Raw genomic sequence first — 27310 nt, 5'->3', positions numbered from 1 at the left:
AGCGCCATGGCGCTCGGCGCGGCGCTGCCGCTGCTGCTCCTGCCTCTGCTCTGCCTGCCTCGCGGTAAGCGGCGGCGGGGCGCGCTGCCCGGCAGGGAGCCGCCGCGGGGAAGGGGCGCGCGGGCGCCGCGGGCGCGAGACCTGTCAGCGGCGGGAGCCTTTGCGGCGGGTGGGACACGGCGGCACCCCGAGCGCCGAGCAGCGCGGGCGGGGATGGAGAGCGGGGCTGGGATCTCGGCACCTTCCATTTGTGGTGGACACGGCACCTAATTCGCCTCAGCGTCCCCTCATCAGCAGGCTCGAAGCGTATAAATATATTCCGTTTGTTGTAAGAAAAGCCGGTGCTGCCTTTCCCCAGGGGGTGAGATCATCACATGAAGGTCTTGCTGTATTTCAATGTCCCACATCCTCTCGGTAGACCTTGAAGTTGGCCATGCAAGAAAACAGGAACTCCACCCTGGCTCGGTGAATTGTAGTGCTCCATGGAGAGGTCCCGACCATCTGCCTCGTCTTCCTGTTATGACAGAGTTTTTGAACTTTCTGGGATGTGTGAAAAGTCATTATTTACCCCTACACTGTTAGGCGGATGATGTTAAAAGTGTCCACTTAAAACTTACGGCATATATTGTGCATTGCTGATTGAATAGCATTTATTTTTGTTATCTTATTGCCTTGATTTGAAGTTTACCATATATATTTTTGCAGGTTTATGTATTTCTCTGGATCAGCCAAGTCTTAGCATCCAGAAAGATGTCCTCACAATAACTGCAAATGCTACTCTCAATATTACTTGCAGGTAAGAGCAAACCTGGCCAAGTGTAATTTTGGTGTAGGTGATTTATGCAGTGGGCATTTGTACAGAAGTACAGACGAATCTCTCTCTCCCCCTTCATCCCTCCCTTTGTGGCAAAACCTCCCTGAGTTTTGCCAGCTTGGCACTAGTACTGGTGCCCACCATGTGCTAATGCTTCTCTCTGATGTTTGCTTTCCTAGTGGTCAGCGAGCGCTGGACTGGTTCTGGCCCAACAACCAGAGCAGCACCGAGAAGCGAATCGCGGTGACAAACTGCAGCGATGGTCCCTACTGTAAGACACTTACCCTTCTAAAAGTAATAGGCAACGACACAGGAGATTACAGGTGCCTTTACAGGGATAACCAGGCAGCTACCACCATTTATGTCTATGTTCAAGGTAAGTGCTTGCACAGTCCTTACCTGCAAAATGATAAAGGCTATCAAGCATCTCGAAGTGACTTTGGCATTAAAATTTATAAATGCTAGAATTTTCATTCCTATGAAATGATTGTTTTTCTTACTCATTTTCATCTCGAGTAGTTGCATGCCAATATGCTTGCTGCCATCAATAGAAAAATTTCCATATTCCAAATTTTAAATTAGCCTTCCATATACAGTACTTGGTGTGCTTTTCTCTTCAGCCCAGAGCTTACCCTGCTTCTGTCTTCTGTGYGCTGAGCCTTCCTCATGATTGCAGAGCTATTAATGACTTCAGTATGAGTTTGTATGAGTTTCGTATGAGAGGGGGGGATTGTAGAGATTGCATATATTTATTGAAACGGACCTCCCTCCCTCCCTTTTACCAATTGTACTGATACTGTTCAAAAAAAAAAAAAACCATGCAATTGTTGACAATAATAGTAAAATCTATTTATGTTTTAAAAACTAAGTTTCAAGCTTTCAGTTCTGCTAGAAACGCAGATGTGGGTGGCAGTCCCTGCAAAGCCTTTSGTTCTACACTCAGCTAAGAACATACATACACTAAGACATCTGCCTTTCTAGCACTCATGTCGATACCCATATTCTCATGCATCCTCTTTACTTCCTATGCTAACTTATGGCTAACATTTTTGAAAATTGGAGAATTATTATATACATGGATTAGTCCTGTAAGATCACAGACTTTATTTTGGAGTCACTTTGAAAAGGACCATGCCGTTTAGGGAGTGTTATGGCATGTCACTACTTTAACTGATATTTCCTGTAATGCTTATGCAAGCAAAGTCATCCTAGKGTAAATCAGAGTTTTGCCAGCCCAACGTGTGCTGTGGCAGGAAGCTATTCTCTGAAGTGTGCACTCCTGTTGATAACTGTTTTGAGAATAATGGTATTATAAAACTGTGGGCCTTTCAAAACATAGCCCCCTCCCTMTTTGCTCTCATCATTTAAGTGTTTTATGAAAGAAAAAGAAATAATGAATAACCAGGGGGAAAAAAATGGAAACATTTTGCTTCAAAATCACTTGACAAATAGCATCTATGTTGCCAACCAAATGTTTTTTTAGATTATAGATCTCCGTTTGTGACTTCAGTGAGTGATCAGCTTGGCATTGTATACATCACTAAGAATAAAACAGTGCTAGTACCATGCCTTGGAACTGTATCAAATCTCAATGTATCTCTACATGCGGTAAGGAAAAAGCCCATTCTTGTTTTATTAGTTAAAGTCAATATGATTAAATACATCATTTAAAGTATAAATACATTTCTTAAAAAGTTCTTTCTTTCTGTGGGAATTTTACAGCCAATGATTTGAAAGTGACTGTTGTAACTAGACTCATTCCTGCTCCTGTGCAGGAATGTCCTATGRAAATACAGTCTGTGAAAGGAAGAATACCTGCRATAAGGTGTTAAAACTAGGATCATMCTGCATGGGAAATGCTGGACTTAAAACTTTAATTTCTTGATTTTCTTTTTGGAATTTACTTACATATTTTATCAATATTTCAAACAGAGATATCCCGAGAAAATATTTGTTCCTGATGGTAAATCAATTTCATGGAATAATAAAAAAGGCTTCACTATACCCAGTCATTTAATCAACTATGCAGGCATGGTCTTCTGTGAAGCTAAAATAAATGATGAAAGTTACCAGTCTGTGATATACATAGTTGCAGTTGTAGGTAAGCCAATATTCTTTTCTCAATAGCTTATGTTATTTTTCTTGATACAACATACTGAACCAATTACATTTTCTTAGACTGTAGGCTATTCAGCACTGACAGTGCATCTAATTCAATGGGGGTTGTGATATATATTACTTTTAAATGCAGTGTAATATGTTCTTTCTGCTTGACTGTTGCGATAAGTGCTTCTATTTTTAGTGTTTTACATAGATGCTGGGAATTTTTTCTAACAATGCAAGCCTTTTTTTTGTTGTTTTTTTTTTTTTCTTTTTTTTCCCTAAAGTCACTCTCTTCTGTGCTTTATTTGCTTATCTAGAGTCTGAGTCAAAACTGAAGGGAATGAGGGGCAGGCATATCTTGTCAGGAGATGGAAAGGAGTTGCTCTGAGGGAGCAACCAGGGAATGGGAGATCTGCAGAGGGGGTGTCACATTAGGACTTTGCTTTTCTTGTCTGCCTTCGTACTTCAGGCTTCTTAGCCCCATTGGGGAGGACTCTGATCAAACACCTATGTCCTGCTTCGCTGCTGGCCGATGCAGCCCGCGCTTTACAGATCAGAAGTGGTCAGTGCAGACATAGCCCTTCTCTCCAGGCTTCTTTAGCCAGTGACCACGCACCACCAGAACTTTGAGCAGACTAGGAAAATGCCTGTTAAACACCATAAAAAAAGACTTTTCCCCTCTAATTTTGTGTGCCTTTTTTCTTCTTCTAGGATACCGAATTTATGACCTAACTATGAGCCCACATTACCAAGTAGAACTGGCAGTGGGAGAAAAGCTGGTTCTGAATTGTACTGTAAGGACGGAGCTGAATGTGGGGATTGATTTTAAATGGGACTACCCTTCGATCAAGGTAAAACTATAACTTAAAGGTGCTGACATCACAGGAAAAGTAGGTTTAGTTGGAGTGTTGTTTCCTCTTTTGTGATAATAGCAAAACAGCTGATGATACAAAAAGTCTAGTCTGTTGTATATACAGTTTTGCAAAAGTTGAGAGGAAGAGTAAGCATAAACCAATTTCAAAACAATTCTATCCTCTTTCTGTTACAGGAAAAGCGTGCAACCATAAGGGATTTAAAAACCACTGCAGGAGAAGTGAAGAAATTTGTAAGCACTCTTACCATTGACAGCGTTTCCTTAAGTGATAAAGGTCGATACACTTGTGCAGCATCCAGTGGACGTATGAACATGAAAAACAGTAGTTACTTCGTTATCCATGGTATGGGATGTTCACATTCAGTTCTATTGGTTGTTTTAGTGTTGGGATTGATTACTAGGATGCAGAATCTGCATGATATATGAGTAATTCATTTGTCAAACAACTTCAGTATACAGCAATTAACTACATTATTTCACTCGCTAGCATGTTCTTCAATGGTTRTATTTATTTCACAAATTGTAAGTGTGTTAAGAATAGTGAATGTGATTATTACTGAGAGATATAAAATCCCATGGGAAAATGGACAGTGAAATAAACTTCTATGGCGTTCTGTACTGTACTGTAAAGGTAGTTTGTGTGGATAACTGTATAAAAATTGGCTTTTCTCACACCAAATGAACCTATGCTAGATTCTGGTGACTCTCTGAAACAGTGGCTGTGTGAGCCAGGAGACGGTCTCCCAAAGTAGGAGAAGAACTCTTTTGCTCTTTATGCTGTGTATATCTGACTCCATTTCTGGTCATACGGAAACGATGCAAAGGAAATGACTTTGGTTAAGTGCATAGATAAGTATGGGGCCACATCCTATAGTGTTTTTCTCAAGGCCCCCTTGGGCAGAGCCCCAGCATTTTCCGCTGGATTATTTCTTGAAGGCTTTTGACAGTGTGAGAATGGCTGATTTTTAATTGACTGTCAGCAGAGATTTTTCTGTGTTTTGGAGGAGAGCAGTTGGTTTTCCTGAGGTCTAGTTTAAGAGGGCGTAGTAGTTTTCCMTTTTTGCCCTCAAACTTATTATGCGACAGTGATTTAAGATAGAAAGGGCCCAGGAGACAGATGCAGATCATTTGCTGTAGTGAGCGTACCAGATATTAAATCACTGCCACCTTAAACCTTAGCCAGTGGGCCAACCACTCTCTTAGTCCGAATGTTGATTATTAAATATAGTGTACACCATTTCAGAGTATTCTGTGACTGCAAATAGAGTGTTCAAATAAATATTTTTCAGCCTCTTCTCAATTAAGTAACTATCACTTGCATTTTTGAATACTATTATTTCTTTAAATGTGTCAAGGCTGTTTTATGATACACATATATGTATGTGAAAGGAGGGGGATACTGTGCCAACTCTGTCTCCATGGCATTGGAGAACTCCCCAGTGAGGGAGCTGGTCTGTGTGAGGAAAGGGTTGTGAGCAGGTGGGTCCATCTCTGCAGAGTTCAACTTGGGGTTTAGGGTTCGGGCTTGTTTGAAGCTGCCCGTGCTGTTTCCTGGCACCCCAGTATATGCCTTTCTCTTTCATCTGCTGTTGAATGCAAACCCAAATGGAGACCATTTATATTTCAGTCGATGAGAAAAGACCGTGTTTATTTATTTATTTTGCAGAAAGACCTTTTATCCATCTGGAGAAAATGGAGAACGTGGTTGAGACAAAGATAGGTGATACAGTCAAAATTCCTGTCAGGTATAAAGGATATCCTCCACCAGAGGCAAAATGGTAAGAATCAGGGCAAAAAATGTTAGAACAACTGAACTTTTCTTAGTTGAGGTAAATCCCAGAAATATTCATAGCACCATACATTTTCTCCAGGTATAAAAATGGAAAATCCATGAATGCAAATCACACAGTTAAACTTGGCTACACGTTAATAATCAACGAAGCAACTGAGAAAGACTCTGGGAATTATACTGTTGTACTTACAAACCCCACTAACAAGTTGCAAAAGATGCATACATTCAGCGTCCTTGTAAACGGTAAGTGGTATGTGGGGRGTACCTTTCTTTTGCATGTAGACAAAGTATATTACCATTTCTAGGATTCAATTCCTCTCATTTCAGTGCTGTGAAGATTTAAATAATGGGAGAGGGAAAGGTTCTGAAGGACATCACTTAAAACCTAGGTCATGGGAATGCAGAGATGGCTCATCCTTGTTCCACCCAGGCCCATCCAGGATTTACCTCCCAAGAGACTGCAGGCAGTTGTTGTGATATTTGTGTGTGCAAACGCGTGTGCGTGTCTGTTCCTTTCTATTTTCTGTATATTATTTCTTTGTCTCTGTGTCCTGCTCTCTTCCTGCCCTCGTGCTCTCTCCTGCTTGCTTTGCTGCTGGAGTCCTCCCCACCCTGGCCCGGCCTGGCCTGCCTCGCCCATCCTTCCTGCCCCTTCTCCTGTGCCCTGCCGGGGAGCCCTCCACCTCCTCTCTGCTCCCCAGGAAGCAGCCTAGCCTGAGCGCTTTGCAGACCRCACGTCCTGAGAAGGGCAGTGAGCCCAAATGCAGAGGGGTCAGGGTGGGAAGTAATAAGCTTTTAATGACTGCAGTTAGTAGTGCAAATGTGAATGCTACATTTTAAAACTAATGCATAGTGAAAGAGGTTTTTGTTAGAGCTGTTAAGCATTGTGTCTTGAGGTCCAGATCCTGTAAGGGGTTGGGCTTCTTCACCTCTTCCTTGTAAGTACTTTTTTAATTGGAGTTGCTCTCTGTTGAGATCAGATGTCATTGAGAACAGCCAGCTTCTTAAAGGATGAAGCAGCAGGGGACAGTAAGTGAATTGGTTGCTATAAGGTGTTCTTTATACCATGCAGTCCAAGAATACCCCTCCTTTCTCACAGAAGAGAGGCTGTCCCCCTTGGAAGTGTAACGTGCTGCCTCTCTCCTCTAGTCCCTCCTCAGATCGGTGAGAACGCGTTGCTGGCACCCGTCGACTCCTACAAGTTCGGTTCCACTCAGACACTCACCTGCACTGTCTACGCCGTCCCTCCTCCCACAACCGTCCTGTGGTACTGGCAGCTGGAGGAGGAATGCACTTTCAGCCCCCAGTAAGTGATAAGTGACAACTTTTATTCTGTCTTCTGTAGCTCTTCAGGGATTTTTTGGGAGGGTTGTCCTTTTTTTTTGGTGTCCATTGGTTTATCGCCTGCATGACCAGGCTCATAACTGAGTACAGATTTGAGCCATGCTGATATGGGGCAGAAAGGCAGGAACAATAACTTTCCTGAGTTGCTCTCCCAGAGGACATGGAGCTTCCTTGGGGGAAATGAACATAGCTGGAAAACTTCTCTGCTTTCATGGYTGCTGATTATTTAGATGTTCTCTTAAGCCTGCTCTCAGCTAAAGAAAGAGTTAGTACAGCTAGCTAAAGATTTAGGCTGGCGTTTGATGAGAACTGCAGGGTTGGAATGTAARCATGATGTCTTCCTCCATGTGGATTTTGGACTTAGCTGAGCTACACTGGGAAGCTAGGACCACCCTGTACAGGTATCAATGGCTAGGCTGAGTTAGACACAGCAAAATTCAGGCCCAGGAACTGCCGTCACCCTCATTGAGAAGCCAGCAGCTCTCCTTTGTTGTCTTCCTGCCTTCCTGAAGGTATCTTAGTTTGTGCTGGATTTTGAAGACAACTGTCTGTGTACTCTCGCATCAGATCTCTCAGTGGACAGCTGCAGGCTCAAAACTCAACCCCAAATGCAGGAAATTTGCTCTTTCTGTTAATTGCAGATCTTTGTGTCTGTTTTTTTATTGTTTTTTTTCTTTCTTGCTCTGGTCAAGTGCTGAATATATGGGTGCTCTTTATCTGTGTGAAAGTGTATCTCAGAGGAAGTGCGCTGCTTGATGCTGGGGAATGATAGAGAGAGTGCCTCACCGAGATTCACGCAGCCTTCCTTATCGGCGCCTGCCATAAGCCCAGATTTCCTCTTAAAAAAAAAAAAAAAAAAAAAAAAAAAGCATTCTTCTTTCCTGTTGTTGTTTTTAAAATGACTTCCACTAGCTTCTTCCTTTGGTGCCTGGTTGCTTCCTACACAAGGGCTACTGTCCTCAAGAAATTCTTTAAGGGACTTCAGTGATTTCTATGTCTCTGTGTCTTCCTTTGAACTAAATTAACTTGAATCCTCTATTTATGAATGGAGATTTGTTCCCAGAATAGCTGCTTTCCTCCAAGCATCCCAATTGAGCTGACATAGGCAGATTAATTAGGAGATTCACCTTTAGGCTTGAGGAATTCTTATTTTACAGAGCACAAAGGTCTCAGAAGGTTATAGGGTCCAGTTTAATAGCAGTTTTTCCAGAACATACTCTTCTCCTCTCAGATGTAGGGTGGGGCCACTTATCTAAGTGATTTATGAGTAAGTATCTATATATTATAAAGAGAACAACAACAATCCACACTCCTGAAGAGCTAAATATTCTCCTTATCTAACGCATATGTCTCTACCTATCTCTCAGAAAAGTTCGCTCCGGAGCCAATCCATATTCATGCAGGAAATGGAAAGTGATCTCAGAGAAAAAGGGTGGGAATCAGGTTGAAATTAAACATCGAGTTGTTACCATTGCTGGGAAAATGAAGGTGAGCAGATTTTCCTTTCTATTACTTGGAAATGTTTAGTACTGTTCAGTGGTCCAAGGTTCTGAACGTATGTCGTTAAAGATGAGCCTCTTTTTGCTTAGTATTAGTCATTTAAAACTTAGGGATCTGCTCTAGCCTAGTCATTTAAGCTCCTGCTGAAAGTAGCAGAGATGCTTCAGATATTTTAGACACTGACCCAAASTGATCCTCTATTGAGGAACCTGACTTAGATTTCAATGCTTACTCCTTATGAATCTGGAGCCAGGTGAATTAATGTCACCGTTTAACTGCACTARGTGGAGTTTGGAGTGACTGAGGAGGAGAAAAAAAATATTAATGCATACACTGAAGTGTGCATTCTAGCAGGTTGCTTGTTGTTATTTTCTTTTCTCGTACTGTTACATACCTAAACAAAAAAGAAAATGAGAGCRACAATAACAAACTGCACACCACATCTTGCATTTTTGAGAGGAATTTTCAGTTTTGCAGATAAATAAATAGATTTTGTAAAGATCTTTTGTAATAGATTTTGTAAAGACACAACACTTTACCGAGCAATTGCACTGACACTCAAATGTTCTTCTTTAGACTGTGAGCACCCTTGTGATTCAAGCAGCAAATGTGTCTGCTTTGTACAGATGTACAGCTACAAACAAGGCTGGGTCAAGTGAGAGAGTTATCTCCTTTCATGTGACCAGTAAGTACCTTGGTGAAACATTAGTCTTATTTCCTCGGCTTTACTAATGACTTGAGCTTCAACACTGTTTTTTGCTTTCTATCTTTTATAATCCGTGTGGCCAACTGATTATTTTCCTAGTGCAGTCCTTAAAATCACTAATTACCTTTTCCTGAGTGCTCAGTTCCATTGGCATCAATGGAGTGACAGCCCAATGAAAATGATGTAGAATGGGCACCATTGTGCTGACAGTGATTGCTCTTGAGCTACTGYAGTCACTGGGAAAAAAAAGAAAGGGAGAAATTGTGTTAGTGTCACAACATGACTGCCGTTGTATAATACCATAAAAGCTAAGAGTAACATTTTCAAAACTGCGAAAAAGAGCTTCTATCTTCTTGAAATTAGCCTCTGTATTTATATGTTGAARTAATATTTTAAACCAAATTTAACTAAAATTTAATGAGAATCTAAGAATTCACCACAAGATATGCTTTAATCCATCTAAACCTTAAAATAATGCTATGTATCACCTTAGGCTGCTAGGAATCTTTATAGAAGAGGATCTCTATTCATTATGCAGGCCAATTTTTAACCTATATTGAATGTATTGCTTAATGAGATTATTTTCTTTATAAAAAAAAAATCCTGTGATCTGGGTTTTATTTCCTCATTTATATCTGGGTAAAAGGAGAATAAGACTCCTTTTACAGGTTTCCAAGCAAACTTTCTCAAGTTATGTTGGTAACAAAATGTACAACCTAATAGAAATATCTTTTATTTTGCAGGGGGTCTTGAAATTAATCTCCAGCCCCGGAATCAGCTCACAGAGAAGGATAACATGTCCCTGCAATGCACAGCAGACAAATTCACCTTTGAGAATCTATCGTGGTACAAACTCCGTGCTCACGCCTCGCAGACGCCCTTTGGAGGGCTACCCATGCCTGTTTGCAAGAACCTTGATGCTCTTCAGAAGTTGAACGCGACGGTTTCAAATACCAATGGTGAAAACGTCACCCTGGAGCTTATCCTCCRTAACATCTCTCTCCAGGATGCAGGGGACTACGTGTGTATTGCTCAGGACAAAAAGGCTAAAACACAGCACTGCCTGGTCAAGCATCTCACTGTTCAAGGTGTGTATATCTCTGAACTGAGGCGTTGTTGCATGTGAAAACTGCTGTGATGGTGTCAATCCTGGATCAGTTCAGCCCCTGCATGTGATGCTTGCTAGTGCCCTCATTTTGTTAAATAGATTTGCACTGCTTTAAGCAAGGGGATGCCTTGAACATATTGACTGCTGCTGGTTGTAGGTCTGGGAGCTCTCAAGGGATATGCGTTTTCATCAGTAACAGTGAGGAAACACTGCCAGTGCAATTGTGCTGTGCAAGCAGTCGAGTTTGGCTTTTGCCCAAATAATAGCACATGTTTCCAGCTCAATAACTTTTCAGTTTTACATTTCAAAACCCCCTTTCCACTTGAACTATAAACACATGTTTATATTGGTGGCATCAGTGTTACTGCATTGTGTCATTGATTCTTGAGTTTGAGATGATATGTTTCATATGTATTATATATATCATTGATACATATACATGTCATATATGTATCATAGGTATGTATTTGATATTATATGTATCAAATGATATATATCATTTGATATGTTGTCTAAATTTCAGCATTATTTGATAATAGCAAAACAAACTTTAATCATTTAGCTATTGATGAAAATACGGATGATTTTGTTGGAAGGTCCAGATGATTAGGCTGATTAGGCAGCTGTGGTGACAGTTAGGAAGAATCCCTGTATGTGCTCATGGGCTGTCCTGAGCCAGTGTCTGAAGGACTAACAATATAAGACTTCTTATAACAGGCCTGAAAATACAAATGAGAGAGAAGCAATTTCTCTCCTGTGCCCTCTTCCCTCAACAAATTATACAAATTTTATAGTCCAAAGTGGGTTACATCAACACTATTAAATACTTTCTTTAGTGTTATGACTGTCCCATAAGATGTGGAAGGTTAACTATGATCTTTACATGAATCTTAAGACTGTTGATGTTATGAAAGGATTTGAGACTKCTTTACTGGGTCAAATGTGTTACCAAGTAAGTACTAGTATTGCAAAAGTAAATGTTTCTTTAATTCTCAGAGGTTTTATCTTATTTTCACACCAACAGAGCCCATGGCACCCACACTCATCAGAAATCTGGAAAATCAAACAACAAACGTTGGTGAAACTATAGAAGTATCATGCACAGCAAATGGCATTCCTCCTCCCAACATCGTGTGGTTTAAAAATAATGAAACACTTGTGGAAGATTCTGGTGAGGCAGTGCTCCTTTGTTATGAATTTTATAGCATTTAAGGGCTTCCTTTCATGAGCACACTGCTAACTTCCATCACAAAAAGTGTCATTTTGAATTTCTAAGAAAATGTTTTTTGTTTTTTTCTCCTTTGGAAGYAACATTTCATTTCTATGTATTACCCACTATTACTTTTTAGAAAGTTTCAAAGTGGTCCAAAACTTGAAGCCAACCTTTTCAAATGATATCAAATGTTCATTTGATACTATACAAAATTATCAGATATTTGCTTGTCACAAATCTGTTACAATTTTTAGGTTGTGTTTAACTCTACCTTTAAAAGTCTTTTCTATTATTATTATGTTTCTTATTCTTACTGTAGTGTAACATACTTGTTAAGATTATGTGRACAGTTATAAAGCTAAAATAAATTTAATTCTTAATACAACCTGTCAAAAAGCTAGCAGAAATAAAAATAATTGTKCTTTTCCAGGTATTGTTTTGAAAGATGGAAATAAAACATTAACYATACGTCGAGTGAGGAAAGAAGATGCCGGGCTATACACCTGCCTTGCTTGCAATGTTCTTGGATGCAAAAAAGCAATGGCTTTCTTTACAGTGGAAGGTTAGTAGCAGTTTGTTTCTAGATTGTGAAACTGTTACAAACACTAAAAGGAAAATTAACTGCTGTGCTGATGAGAGCTCTAAAATTATATCATGAAGCTTGTTGAAAGTCGTAGTAATTAAAAAAAAAAAAAAACTCAGACTCGTCCTATCATAACCAACTGGCAGCATCATAATTCCAGCTGCTGAGGCTGCTGCTTGCTTCTCCGCAAGGTTTTTTGGGTTTCAACAAAAGCCAAATCTATTGCACAGAAAACTGTCATCTTAAACAGTTTAAAACTGTCAGTATATATGCGCTGTCAGGTACGTATATACCTATACCTACCTACCTAATCTATGTGCATGTGCAGTACTCTCGGGACATCTCTATTTTCTTGGTAACTCAGCTGTCAAATGATGATTTTAAAGAGTAATTTAAAAATTAAATCTAATTACAGTCTCAGCATCTACAAAAAGCAGAGTGCAGTCTTTGTGCAGTCTGTTGTGATCTCAGTGACAGCCACAGATAGTGTTTTGGTGTAAGGGACTGCAGGCTTAATTAAGCAGGCTCTGTAGTGATYGTCCATTGTACTGCATTAAGCTATTTAAAGCAGTTTCTTATTTGTAGACCAKTAGAATATCCAGATGTTGTTTGCTATCTTTATATGAGTTAGAAATTGTCTGCAGATAACATTAATGTCGATTTCAGCTGATGCAGTAAATACAGTTGGGTTGTGATCTTCAGGTCTGTAAAAATCATAAATGTTTGTATGTCATGTTGTTTCACAGTCAGGAATTTCTAATGCAGCTTACAAGGGGCCAAAAAGTGGRAAAAAAAAAAAACTCAGTAACTCAGTGTGTTATAAAAAAGGAACTATGTGGTGCAATAGAACGTAATATGGGGAATGAGGGCTGAAGAGGAGAGCTGCTCTTGTGCATCAGTAGATGTTCAAGTGGCATTTGCTGGTGACTTTTGAAGTGGAAAAGGGATGCTGTAAATAAGTCTTTATTTTCATGTGTTGTTGCAGACCCACATTTTTTCATGCCGTCACTGGAGACAAGCGAGAAATTGTTCTCTGGATCACTCTCACAGCACTTTATTTACTACATGAGATACTTGTGTGTGTGTATCTGTGTATACGCACACRTATATATATCTTTATTTTCTGGAGAAGAGTCATTGATTTGGGATATTCCAAAGCAATGATTTCTTTTTGTAAATACAATACTGTAGTTGTCAAAGGTCCAGATTCTGTCCTCGGTTATCCCCATTCAGTATCCGACAAACAAAGCTGACGCTAAGCAGCTGTGTGGCATAAAACAACGCAGAACTAAGAGTAATATTCCAACCTAAAAAGCAAGCTTTTTGTTTTGCTTTGCTTTCATTTTCTTGCTACATGTTGCACTTTTAAAACGAACCTTTAGAACAAGGAACTCTATTCTGTGCTTTAATGAATGAACAAAACCAGTGTGTTTCCAACTATCACTCAGATATTCATTTATTTCTTCCCAGGCGCTGAAGAGAAAACAAACCTGGAGCTCATTATCCTAGTTGGCACTGCAGTGATTGCCATGTTCTTCTGGTTGCTTCTTGTAATCATCCTTCGGACCGTTAAGCGGGTAATGAAATAATTCTCTTACTGTCCTATCAGCACTGGTCTTGCATGACAAATGAAAGCTGACTAGAGTTCTTTTGTGTTGTTTCTTTCCATTGTTCTTAAATCAACATACACATTTTTTCTCTCCATGCCATAACATTCTTGCCTGCRACTGAAGGCACGGAGATTTGTTTTTAATTGACCCAGCCCTCAGAAGAGAAAAAGTGTTTTAATTGTTTCTGTTTATTAAAAATACAAGTAATTAATGATGATCAGACTCACAATGACATTGTGTAGGGGAATGGTAGCTTGGCATTTCTGGGAAGTAGTAGAACACTACAGAGTGAGAAACTGGCACTTTGTCTGCATGTGTCCACTGAAAAATCTGTGCAACTACAACTAATATAATTTTCCAGGCCAATGGAGGGGACATGAAGACTGGCTACTTGTCAATCATAATGGATCCTGATGAAGTCCCTATAGACGAGCACTGTGAACGGCTCCCGTATGATGCCAGCAAGTGGGAGTTTCCCAGGGACCGGCTGAAGCTGGGTGCGTTTCTCTCACGTAAACCAGTAGGAACGTGGCAGCCCGGGGCCAGCAGCGTCCGTAAGGACGTGGCCTGTTTTCCCTGGGCTACCCTGCTGCTGGAGGCACTGGGAGAGTGCTCTGGGGCTGTTGTGTGCAGAACTGGCACTGTCAGAGAGCAGTTCTTTTCTGTACTTGGGTGAGATGACAGAATGCTCTTTCTCCATGCTGCCAGTCAGAGATGTAGAAGGCTGCTGGACTGCAGCCCTATCTGACTCCACCATGGAGAAAAAGCTACTGATTATATTTAATCTATCCTCTCCCTATTATAAACCCTCTTTTTATTTCTAATACATAATTTGAATTTCCAGCTATTGTTTATTCTACATCTTTTGTCCTCTGTGTCAGGCAAATAAATCACAGTCTGTTCTCCTCCTCCCCTCAAGGCAAACCTCTTGGACGTGGAGCTTTTGGCCAGGTGATAGAAGCAGATGCTTTTGGGATTGACAAAACTGCAACCTGCAAAACAGTGGCAGTCAAAATGCTTAAAGGTAAAAACAATTGCTGACATTTCACCTTGAAGACACAATGTGTGGATGTTGCCAGTTTCATAACCTGCAGATGGAAAAGGGAACAAAAGCAACCAACATATTTGTCCCAATGATATATACTAGTTTAGCTTAACAAGTGTAATGAAACAGTGACTAGACCAAGTACAGACCTTAATCTCTTCAGCAACTGGATCAATGGCACTGTGGTTTCTTGACCATTGCATTATAAGTCTAGAAGCATTCAGAAAGTGAACTTGCTGCTGCAAGTGCTTGCACGTGGCCATTTTTGTTATATGCTGCCCAACAGGGGAGCTTTCTGCCAAGTCTCAAACAATGACTTAACCRGGCTCCAAAATGAGGAGTAGTTTTCTGCTTGCTTTATAACATGTTCTACTGCCTCACACTCGCCACAGGAAAGTTCAAAGCTACAGTTCCCAGAAGCAGAGTTCCTGAAGAGGACTTAGCTAGAACAGCGCAGTGGGGCTCTCTGTGGCCAGGACATGTGTCCCAGCCATGTGCTGTACAGGAGGAAGGGTGGGAGAGGCCCAGGGGATTTCTTACGGTATGGCTTGAATTGTGGCAGAGCTTAGGCACTGTTACGAACACTGGCTGTTCTGTACTGCCAAAACTCATCACCCATGGGACAAGTGTGCTGTAACGGCAGGGTGCAACCTGTCCCTCCAGTTTCCTGGTGCTCGAGCAGCCTGCAGAGACTTCTCATTAGACAAGACTTCTCATTAGATGGGCTGAAAAAGTAAAGCAAAGGGAGTCAGAGGAGGGAGAGCGCTTTGTGTCTTCTCACCTGTGTTCTGTTACCTTTACAGAGGGTGCAACTCACAGCGAGCACAGGGCACTTATGTCRGAGTTGAAGATTCTCATTCATATTGGTCATCACCTAAATGTTGTCAATCTACTTGGAGCTTGCACAAAACCAGGAGGTAAGTACTGGGGCTGCCCTCCAGGTTTTCAGCGAGCAGGCAAGTGCTCATGAAACCCTCTGGGGCACATAGAGATGAGTTTCATCACCAAGAATTGTAAGAAAGTGTCCTTTCTAGATAATGGCACCAGGGTGATTACTAATAAGAGTGAGCAGGTTCAGCAACAGGAACAAGAGGGTCCCAAGCCCTGAGTTCTACATCTAGCTCTGTTCCTGGGTTGTTCTGTCACTTTGTCTTTCTGTACCTCAGCTCAGTTTTAAAATGGGCACCTCCTGCGTATCTTGGAGTGTGCACTCAATACCAGCTTTCRAAAGTCTGCCTTATTTTCCACACTGGCTGCCATGCAGCTGCAGCTTGTGACCYCTCTCCTTGGCTTTGGATGGTGTGTGTGTGTGGCGAGGGGTGTATGTGTGCACATTTGTGCATGTGTGTGTATAGGAGGTGCTATTGCAATTGGTATTCCAGCCCTGGGGAATTAACCTATTTTACTTTATAGTCTGGGACAGATATTTAGTTTAACAAACCATCACTGCATGCTSATTTATAAAGTATACTGTAATGTTACTGTAATGTTACAGTTACAAAATTACTGTAAAGTAACTTTGCAGTGATTTTTCAGGGAAGCTGACTTGTTGGTTTACTCTGGGATCTGAATTTAATTTATAAAACTCCATGAAAGCTGTTGAAGGGAACATAATCTATAAATATTTCTTTTTTTTTTTKTTTTGTTTATTCTGTAATACAATAGACACATCCAGTATCTGGAACTAGAGTGGAAATTCGTTAATGTAACATGTATATAAGAAGCAATTTGAGCATAAAGTAACATATTTAGGCTGTATGTTAAGGCATCTGTGTTTGAAACAGATTCCTCTTTTAAGTTTTTAGAACTTCACTGTCTGTACAAAAATGCATAGATAGCCACATACCTATATATGTTACTGCAGCTGAATGGTTAACTGCACTGAAGTTCATTCAGTTGCATATGTTTCAACCTTTTGAAAAGCACATGCTTTATTTTCCTACATTATACTAGAGAAAARGGAGTCATGTTCCTGCTTCAAATATTATTTAGTAGTAGTAGTATTTTTAAATCTTGGTGAAAGTAGTAGAATGCTTTTAGAAATGTATATATTTCTAATCACAAATAATGCTTAAGATAAGCTTGGTTATAAATGATCTTTCTAAATAATTATTTTGCATGTTATCAGGGCCGCTGATGGTGATTGTGGAATATTGCAAGTTTGGAAATTTGTCAGCTTACCTACGGAGCAAGAGGAGTGAATTTGTTCCATACAAGGTACTGGAATCAAGATTGCTTGTATAATGTTTGATACTTTTTTTTTTTCTTCCACACACAGTTTTTCTGCTTCTCCTGGGGAGTGTAGTGGCAGTTCTTGAGGATGTTTAATAAGCGTATCTAGTACTTCCCATAGGAATGGGAGATGGCAGAGACATCAGAGGTCATGCAGTCTTTCCCCTTGCCCCTGCATTGTAGCTCTTTTGTTATTGTTAGCTTAAAATGTGCAAAGAAACTGAACTTCCACTGTTTCCCTTGGCTGATTATTCTACACTTGGCTCTATCTGCCAGGAAGTTTTTTCTGATTATCAACCTGATTTTTTTCCTTTCTTAGATAAGCTCCATAACACCTTAAATAAATGCCCTTTCAGCTTAGTGTATATATGCATCAAATATAGATATTTTTCAACATGTCACAATCTTTTCAGTTTCATTTTGGGACATGGTTGAACCAGCCTATACAGATTTTGTGCAATTAATCTTTTTGTGTATTCAAAGTATCTATTGAGTTTGGTAATTTGTACTTCTTAAAGGTTGTTTACAAGAGAGGACTTGCATCACAACAGCCCACATTTACATTCTTGTTTTAAAGGAGGGATAGATGCTGTCATTTTCGAGTTTTTTTTTTTTTTTTTTTCTTTTCTGATACATATGTGAGGGAGGTTGATTTCCAGAGAGGGTTTTGTGGATTCATGCCCTCTGAGAATCACATACCTGACAAAGAACATGGTTGTGGGTGCTCAGTAATGAACACCACGAACGAGAAGTCTAATCCTCCTCCCCAAAACCCAGAGGGAGGCTCTTGTGCTGTGTTGGTAGCTTCTGTTTTCCTGCAGCTGCTGTATTTAGATCAGTCATTTTCTTCAAAAATATTTATCAGTTCTCCAGGGGGTTATTTTTCTTTATCCTTGGAGCCATTGTTTACTATTTTATATTGGCAAACATAACTTGCTTTTGTGAGGTAAAAAGGGGATAAACAAATATCTGAGAGGCTGTGAAGAACGAGGCAAAGTTTCAGAAGGGTGTTGACCTTTGCTTATACAAGCAATGGCAGTGGGAATCASTAATGGAAAAAGCTAGTGCTGCCATGGGAAGCAAGTAACAAAACTGAAGCTGGAGAGAATGRAAAGGAGTAGAGGAAGTCTTTAGATCTGGGATTCGCTCCAGATGCATTCAGTGGCTTAGGAGAAGAGGGAAATAAATCATATTTTGAGAGCTCTTCAGGGTTTCACCAAGGTTAAGGTTTAGCAGAATAGTCTTTGCAGCAGAAGATGAAGAGTAGATGAGTAGTAGAGAGATGAAAGTAGTAGAGCAGGATGAAAGGGGATTCACTAGCTTCATGCTAGCCACGTCTAGCCAAAGACAGGCCACAGGCTGTGAGGGGCAGACAGCCCAGCACCTGTGAACATGGTCAGCTTCTTACACCCAGAACCCTTGCGCTGGGGGCAGCAGGAAGGACGTGGGAGCAGCCTAAAGCCTAAAGGCCATGGGATAAGGAGTGCAAAGAGCTGGCAAGCCTGTGTGGTGACAGGCTGGTGCTGCTAGTGCACTCACTGCAGCAGCCCAGGCAGGCAAGGCAGCACCAGGCTGGGGCCACCTTGCAGCAGAGGCCTGTGCTGGCCTGCCTGCACTGCCAGCTCCAAGGTCTGAGTGAGCAGCACAGAGGCCCATGCGAGCTGTTGTCTCAACATACCTTCAGTGATGCCCCTCTTGCAAAGTGGGTGCAGCATCATTTCCTCTGCTGGAAAAACTTCTGATGTGCTTTTTCTTTTTTTTCCCCTCCTCCTCTCCCCTTTTCCTTTCTAGACTAAGAGTGCCAGGTTTAGGCAGGGCAAAGAGAACTACGTTGGTGATATCTCTGCAGACCCAAAGCAACGGTTGGACAGCATCACAAGCAGCCAGAGCTCAGCAAGCTCTGGGTTCGTGGAAGAGCGGTCCCTGAGTGATGTGGAAGAAGAGGATGGTAGGACATGTCTTCTTTTGGTTTTTCAAACAGCTTTCATTGGCAAGGGCTGATGTGGGGAGTGAGGGCCTGAGTGATTTTCAGTATTCCCTTGAAACTGTGCAGAATGTTTCCTGGGTGATCAAAGCTCCTCATTTATGGATCACTCTAGCATTCCAAACCCATGACCCAGTCCCAAATAATTTACAATCCAGAAACAATGTATGTATGTGTAGGGCACGTACTGTCTTCTGAAATTCAGTCTTTCTAGCATTCTGGTGTCTTCAGGATAGATCGGGGGGAGTCATTCTGAAAGCAGTGCAGACAGGGATGTTCCAGGATTTGCCAGGGTTTTACTTAGTGTTTGCCCAGAAGTTAAATGTCATGAAATGCCATCTGCTTCAGTGGTTATTAGCAGAGAAGTTGATTTGGCTTCTTTCTCTGTATGTCAGGAAGAGGAACCCTGTTTCATATTCTCATTTCAAGATGCCCCTGAACACGTATACTCTGCAGTGGTTTCACTGGTGCATTTGCCATGTTATGCTTCGGCAATGGCAGACCTAAGTGCTCAGTGCAGCCAAAGTGTTTGAGAGCGAGCTGATTTCAGCAAGTGGTAGGATCAGGCTGGTCTGGATGGAGACCACAGCTCAACTGTCTGTGTCTGGACTTCTATGAGAAACTACTTAATGTAAAGGAAAACATCCATAGCTTAACGAAAAGAATAGTCTTCCTGTTTCAATGTGATCTAATAGATGAGTCCTGACATGCACTTTCCCATGCATTTTTACATCATTTTTGTCCTTTTCAGACCTCTCTGGTGTAACCACTGACTATCTGAGTTGTGATGATGTAAGAAATGGTCATCAGGCCTAAAGCCTTAAGATGAAGGCTTACCTACAAGTGTTATAATTGTTGATAGATTTCTTCTTTAAATCAAGAGCTGAGCAGAAACCCATCCTTATTTTGTGTTTGTGTGAGTTTTTTTTTCAGCAGAAACAAAATGTTTAGGCAGCTTTTTTAGTACTTGAATACATTATTCCCTACATCCCTTGGTTGGGATGAGGTTAGGCTTCTTGCTTAAGTTAATGGAGCTTTTGCCAAATTCAGGTCTTTCTAGGGCATGTTGTACGCTATGTGGGCCTTCCTTTCATTGGTCTCCAAAGCCATCTGGTGAAATGAAAGCCTCTCTTGCCCTAGGAACTTGTGAGCTGGAGTTCGGGGTATTTTTATTTTGGAAGTGTTTTGCACTCCTTCCACTGCTGAGACCTGTGGAAATAAGCTAAGTGCTAATAAGCTAATAGTGCTAATGTATATGGTTGAAAAAGGGATCGGCGTCCTGTAGCTTAAGTTCAGCACTGGCATCTACCTAAGGAGCAGTCATAGGCAAAACCAGGGACAGGGGGCAGGCTTGACTGTCATCTGATTCTTTGCAGCTGGTCCTGAAGATGTTTGCAAGAACCCTTTGACCATGGAGGACCTCATCTGTTACAGCTTCCAGGTGGCAAGGGGAATGGAGTTTCTGGCTTCACGCAAAGTAAGGAACTTCTCAGGAAAAGTGGCATGTTATTTATATGATTGTAGGAAGTAGTGCTGTAGATCTATAAAAGGAAACAGTGCATTCATCGTTAGGCTTACAGTCATCTCCAGTGCTTTCTTTTTGCCCTGAGACATATCTGAGTCATAATATTGCAGAGTGCAACAGGCCATGCATTTATTGACACAAATGTTAGTGATCTGTATATGATTTGTGGGTCACTGATTTCCAAAAGAATGATTAAGTAGTTGGAGGAGGAGAACTGGCTTCTGAGGACGATTAAAGGGATTAGAGACAGATCCCTAGTAAGCTGAACTAGTGCTGAACTAGAGGGAAGGTTGCTCTGAAGAAGTTGCCTATAGCTTGTGTGGTGGGGTTGGAAGGACAGTGTGAGGAGAGGTGATGCTTGTATGTGAAGCTCCGTGACTCTCCCTTTGAGAATCTTTTGGGAAAAAAAAAAAACAAAAAAAAAAAAAAAACCCAACCCTCAATTTAGGCAATTGATAATATCTCCACTGCATTTTGGCCTTCTTCTGTAGGAGTTGATCCTAAAGTGCTGGTAAGGGAGAGAATTACCTGCAGTTGTTAAAAAAACAAAGTGTACTAACCCACAGGAAAAGGAAATAGAGGCTGGGATTATAATCTGCTCTAGAATGTACCTTAGGTGTAAAAGCGCAGACTGCAGAGCCTTTGCTGTGAATGTACATTGGTCTACATTTTATACATCCTGATTGGTGTATATATGTCCATCTTTCCAAGATCTGTATTTCTATTCCGTATTGGAAACTAATCTGCAGCCTCCTACAGAGCCTGTTTTACTTCAAATTATTGAAGTTTGTGCTTTAAGATGTTATAGCCTGTTGGCTAAAATATGGATATGGACTTTGCTAGTTCCTCAAATCCAGATTACTTTTTGTTGGAATTGAATTCAGCATGGTATATTTTTTTTAGAGGAAGAGTAGAGCATACAGATTTACGTAATTCTAAAGATAATCAGATCTGAACCTGTTTTGTGTCGGCTCCTTAGGATAATTAATTAGCTAACTTCAAAGCCCCTGCCTACATAGTGAATAAACAGATGTATGTTTGGACTGGGGAATACAAGTCATTCTGAGCCAGATCAGTTGTGACCATCAAAAAAACACTTAAAATCTGTAACAGTTGATGCTGAGGTTTCTTTTGCTTAGAAAGGTTTTAAGCACTATCTGGCCTTTGAGGGTGGGAGAGCACATATGTGAAAGAGATCAGCTCTGTGGACAGAGCTGTGACAACAGGCAGCATATCAGGTTGTTTACTTCTCTTTGCAGTGCATCCACAGGGACTTGGCTGCTCGTAATATCCTCTTGTCAGACAATAATGTGGTCAAAATCTGTGATTTTGGCTTGGCTCGAGACATCTACAAAGACCCAGATTACGTCAGGAAAGGAGATGTAAGTTTCAGACACTCTTCTTGAAAAAGATTTGAGTCAAAGTCATGACTCCCTTTTCACCATAAGTGCATTTGAGGAAACTCACTGTTTTGCTAATAAACAACATGTTTTCTCTCTTTCTCTCTTTCTCTCATGCTTTTAGGCAAGACTGCCCCTAAAATGGATGGCGCCAGAAACCATTTTTGATAGAGTGTACACCATTCAGAGTGATGTATGGTCTTTTGGAGTTCTGCTCTGGGAAATATTCTCATTAGGTGAGCAACTTCAATTTCGTTACTGAGCCATCTTGAAATGTAAATGCCTGTTAAAGAAAATAGTAGAGTTGTTCTTGGATCATCTTTAACACTTTATTTCTTCAAAAATTCAAAAATTATTAAAGCCTTTTTTTTGTTTGTTTGATATTTGTTTTCTCCATCAAAGATAGAATTCTCAAATTCCCTCAAAGTACAARTATAAGAATGTGGATTTAAATGCATCTTCATACAATTTCAGTACATGATTATGTGCCTCATTTAATCAATTGCCATTGTCATCATAAATATAAACTATTTGTGCATCCCAATATGCTGAACTGCCTTATTAACTCAAACCACAGTGAATTATCTGTTTGGAAAYTGAAAATAGAATGTGTCTAATACACTAAAATTACCATTGCTGTCATTTTAGGTGCTTCACCCTATCCTGGAGTGAAAATTGATGAGGAATTTTGCAGAAGGCTGAAAGAAGGAACAAGAATGAGAGCGCCAGACTATACAACACCAGAAATGTGAGAACCTGTTCTTCTAACTGTCCACATATATCTCACAGTAATAGCAGGTGCTCAAATAAGCAATGTGCTCTTCTCTTCTTTGTGCTGATATTGTAATGGCCTTATCCTTCTAGGTACCAAACGATGCTGGATTGCTGGCACGGAGATCCTAAACAAAGGCCAACTTTTTCTGAGCTAGTGGAACACTTGGGAAATTTACTGCAAGCCAATGTCCGCCAGGTACAGGAAACACATTCTGAGCTTGGTAAAAGCACCAGCTGAACCCCACCTGCCCCCCAGCCATGGTGAAATCCTGTGCCTGGTACTGCCTCCTCCCATTTTTTCTACTGCTCTCATCATTTATCAGCAGTTGGTGCAACTATCAGAAAAGAATGACTTGGAAGAGAAAAGATCATGGAGGTTTGTTGTGGTGACCAGAAGTCACCCTGCCAGCAAGGGTTGCCCAAGACACCACTGCTTTGGCTACTTACCTTTGAATAACTGGGTTGCTAGTGAGTTGCCAGCTGAGGCTCACTTCCCTGCTCTGTTTCCATTTTCCATGTATTTGTCTAACTGCAGAGCCATTTCAACAGGTTATTCCTACTGATTTTTCCACTATAGCAGATAGGTAGCATGTGTTTATACTATCTAGAAGATAGCATGCATAAGGATATAGGCCACAATGTCTTAATATATTCTCAGAAAATTAAGGCACAGGCATTCCTCTGCATATGAGCATCTCCATGGGTATGACAGTGCTAAAAATTGTCAAATGTTACAAGCAGTGAGCCTGCTGTTTGGAATAAATGGACCTCCTTCCTGGCTCTCTGTTCTGTGGCTCCCTCTTCATATACTGCAAATGTGGGCTAGGCCTGAGAAATAGATGCAAATCCTTTAAACTGAGGCAGGATTTTGCCTCCTGCTCTCTCTCTAGATTTGTTCTCCCTATCCTRTCTCCCTAGTGATGGGAATTCCCTGTTCTGTAAAATCACCACATCTTCTGTGCAGACTACAGTTGAGAAAGGATAGATCCCAGCTAAAGGATTTCCTATGGTATTGGTAATAAAGCATTACCAAAGGATGCATAATCCATTTTCCTCTTGATACCTTAAGGAGAAATTCAAATGAGTGTAAGAACATTTTTAAGAATATAATTATTGTTATTCATATCAAGTTAAATGCCAAAGTAATTTTAGAAAACTTCCTTATTTGCTGTCTGCTTCATTCTTTTCTTTATTTGCCTTTTATGCTTAGTTCAGTGTTTATAATTCATATGCTGTAGTCCAATTCAATCTCATTTTTTAAAGTTATTTTTCCTTCATTTTCTTGTTCTTTATGTTACTGTGATTCAAACGTTATTAAAAATTGCACTTCTAACTTCAAAGACATCAAGAAAAATGCTGATTCTGCATTACATTACGTTATATCATTTAAAGATCATTTAAAGTAACTGTCTACATATCTGCATAGCATATTTGATTTTTATATATTTCACTGTATTTTACAGGATGGAAAAGACTACATTGTCCTTCCTTTGTCAGTATCACTGAATATGGAAGAGGATTCAGGGCTCTCTCTCCCAACTTCACCTGCTTCCTGTAGGGAGGAAGAGGAAGTCTGTGATCCTAAATTCCATTATGACAACACAGCAGGAATTAGGTATTTTATATAGTGGACATCCTATTGGGGCCTCTCAGCAGTTTTGTTCATGATGGGGGCAGGGAAAAGGAAAGGAAGAGAATTCAGCTGCTCTGGTCCATATTTAACCTTGTCCATAGGGATATAAATGAATATTTAGARTTTCTGTAGGCAAAAACTAGTTTCTTACCTCCCCAGATGTCAGTGATAACCCTTAACCTTTTTTCTTTCACTGTCCTAAGATATGGCATTCTTATTCAGGAAAACCCAAGAGTGTTGCTATTTATTTTTTAAGAAACAGAACACATGAGGGTTTTTTTTTGTAATTCAGCTGTGTTCATATTCTTATATTGCAGCTCCCTAGAATACTATTGGTAATAGAAAGATTGTCAGGTGATGGTGAGGTAAAAAGGATTTGAAGAACCCTCTCTTCAGAAAGAACGAAAAAAAAAAGCAGCCATCTGGGGATAAGGTTAACTTGATTCCTGGGTACTATCCTGGAATAAATGATTAAATAAATAATGGTAATCGCCTACGGGAAAACAGACCAGTTAAAAAGAGCCAACATGGATTCGTCAAAAACAAATCAAGTCAAACCAATTTAAGTTTCCTTCGTTGAAAGAAGGAAAGGTCTGGTAGATAGCAGGGAAAAATGATTCTCATTTTATGTGCAGCTTTTTGGATCTTCATCTGTGTTATATGATAGTCTAATTCAAAACGCAAACATGTTTCAAGAAATACTGTTAGGACGTCGGCTGAGAACCCAGCCAGGAGGCTGGAGCCAGACCCCGCATTATTCCCTCTCTCTGGCTCCAGGGRTATTTCTGATTCTGTTTGSACAGTAGTCTAGCCTAGCAAGGAGGTTCTCATTCATTTTAGCCAATGTAGAAGATACAAATTAACTCTTGTTTGGGCCGAGCAGAAGCAGGACTTGCATGTCCTGGATGGTCATTCAGAGTATAAAGATAATGGGCAAAACGTAGGATTCCTAGTCCTTACTGTCCCAGGTAACAACAGTTCATTGTGTTCTCCAGCAATAGGATAAATGTTATTTGCATTAAGAATGACCTGGGCTAATATTTCAAAAACATTCCAAATTGTAGCTGAGCATCTGAACAGGCCACAAAGGGACTTTGCAGAATCCCTGCCAGATTAAATAAGTGTCTGTTGGAGATGGACAGGTCTTGACTCAAAGCTAGGAAACGGGGTGAATAATGCTTTAGTACTATTTTCACCAAAGACCATTATATTATTTTTTCATTGGGTTACAGTCATCAGCCAGGCCAGAGGGCTTCTCTGGAGGAGAAGCCAGACATCAGCCGGGCCAGAGGAGAAGAGCAGAGCCTTCCAGAGAGAGGCCGAGCCCCTTCCTGCCCCCCGCGGCGCTAGGGAGGGGGCTGCCGAGTCTGCAGTTGTTGTCCTGCGTCCAGCCAGGGGTCTCAGAAGTGCAGTCCAGAGAGACGCACATGTCTGTTCTGCAGGCTCCTCTGTTTATTGTACTTCTAAGCTAAGCTTGCAGGAAATGAAGCCCTCCAGCATTACTAAGGAAGGGAACTGTTTTCTCAAATCCATTTCTTAGAATTTRCTTGGGGATCAAGGTTGTCAGGAGCAGAAGGTCAGAAGCATGCCATTTTCGAGGCAGCTCATCTTTTTCAATAAGTGGATGTTTTGAGGTTTGCATAATATGTTTTGACAAAAGGATTAACTTCTCTGTGTAGAGATAAAAGGATTCTGATATCATTGTGCCATTAGCAGCCAAATCGCAGATAGTGGAAACATTTTTTTTCTTTTTTTCTTTTCAGTCAGTACCGACAAGGTAGCAAAAGAAAAAGCCGACCTGTGAGTGTGAAAACTTTTGAAGATGTCCCATTGGTAACTACAGTAAAGGTTGTTCAGGAGGTAAGACTCTCCTTTGTATATCTCTTCATTTTATTAATATAGCTTTCTACTTTTTATCCCTTTGTATTTAATGCATTTCTAACATCTTTACAGGAAAACCAGACAGACAGTGGGATGGTTCTTGCATCTGAAGAGCTGAAGACACTGGAAGAAAGAGATAAACAAGTGAAAATACCCTTTAGGTAAGACTCAGGCTGCAAGTAGGATTGAATTTGACCTTTTGTTTGCAGTAGTTCAGAAGATTCTTATCTATGTGACTTTTCTTAAAATACAAACTCTTTTCTTACTRCGCCATCAAAAGCAGGCAATGAGAAACAGTGCACTGTGTGCCCAGTCWTCTGTGGCTGGTACGAGACTCCTGTGTGCACAGAGATGAGAGGTGAGGCAGCTGCTGAGAGGGCCAGAGAGCACCGCAGAAAGGCCTTGTCTTTCTCAGCTGCAGAAGCAGCAACAACCCCAGGGCCAGCGCCACACAATTGGGCGGTTTTGTAATTTTACTTTTTTAAGGTGACTCTTGAGTTTTCAGGATGTACCTGGCTGTATTTTCAGAGCATTGCAGCTCACAGGAAACACAGTAGCTTTCACATAGCTGATATCTCACATATGTTTTCAGAGAGCTTCTCAGAGGAATATTTTTTTCCAGGACAGCTTTAGTGCCAGCCGAGGTACAGTGTAGCTACAGTTGCAGCATGACTGGAAGGTGGGAAGCCTCTCAGAGATTTCTCTCTATTTCACTTGTGGTCACAGTCTGCCTCCCACAGTGTCCACCTATACTGTCATAAACTTAACTTTGTACGTGTTATTGAAACTGTGGTGAATGGAAACGTCTCTCCTGGGGATCTGGCATATGTTTGAAAGGGCTTAAAGCTATTTTTGTTAAATGTACCATTTCACTGTTATTTTTTTAACTTGCTGTGATGAGAAACAGCTGTCTGCAGGGATCCCTTACCTGCCCTGCAGGAGAAAGTCCCCGCAGGTACTTGAGGCCTGTGCTTGCTTTTTGCAGCGTGCTGGTGCCCAGCGAGAGCAACGAGTCCGTCATGTCGGAAGCTTCCAACCAGACGAGCGGCTACCAGTCCGGCTACCACTCGGACGACATGGACCCCGCGGTCTAYTCCAGCGAGGAGACGGAACTGCTGTGCGGCCGGGAGGCGCCGCTGTGCCGCGCGCAGCCGCTCGCCCTGCCYGCCCCGCCGCTCTAGGGCGGCGC

At 41.1% G+C, this 27310-nt stretch overlaps 1 protein-coding gene across 1 annotated transcript; it reads left to right on the top strand.

Annotated features, from left to right (window-relative positions):
- Window positions 1-6: 6 nt before the first annotated feature.
- Window positions 7-27310, top strand: KDR (kinase insert domain receptor). Its single transcript, XM_026033587.1, has 30 exons — window positions 7-64; window positions 697-796; window positions 994-1190; window positions 2298-2422; window positions 2747-2915; window positions 3629-3768; window positions 3966-4134; window positions 5458-5569; window positions 5663-5826; window positions 6733-6889; window positions 8295-8415; window positions 9004-9112; window positions 9877-10221; window positions 11266-11412; window positions 11885-12016; window positions 13508-13614; window positions 14009-14144; window positions 14567-14671; window positions 15496-15609; window positions 16821-16909; window positions 18716-18872; window positions 20285-20385; window positions 21693-21815; window positions 21958-22069; window positions 22482-22581; window positions 22698-22803; window positions 24071-24222; window positions 26004-26100; window positions 26194-26282; window positions 27107-27310. The coding sequence occupies exons 1-30, from the start codon at window positions 7-9 to the stop codon at window positions 27300-27302; spliced, it is 4029 nt and encodes a 1342-aa protein (XP_025889372.1). The 3' UTR covers window positions 27303-27310.

Source organism: Nothoprocta perdicaria, unplaced genomic scaffold (genome assembly GCF_003342845.1).
Source record: "Nothoprocta perdicaria isolate Ctin4 unplaced genomic scaffold, notPer1 scaffold_13, whole genome shotgun sequence".
Lineage (NCBI taxonomy): Eukaryota > Metazoa > Chordata > Aves > Tinamiformes > Tinamidae > Nothoprocta > Nothoprocta perdicaria.
The sequence above is the reverse complement of the archived record's forward strand: the minus strand, read 5'-3'. Positions and strand labels throughout refer to the sequence as shown.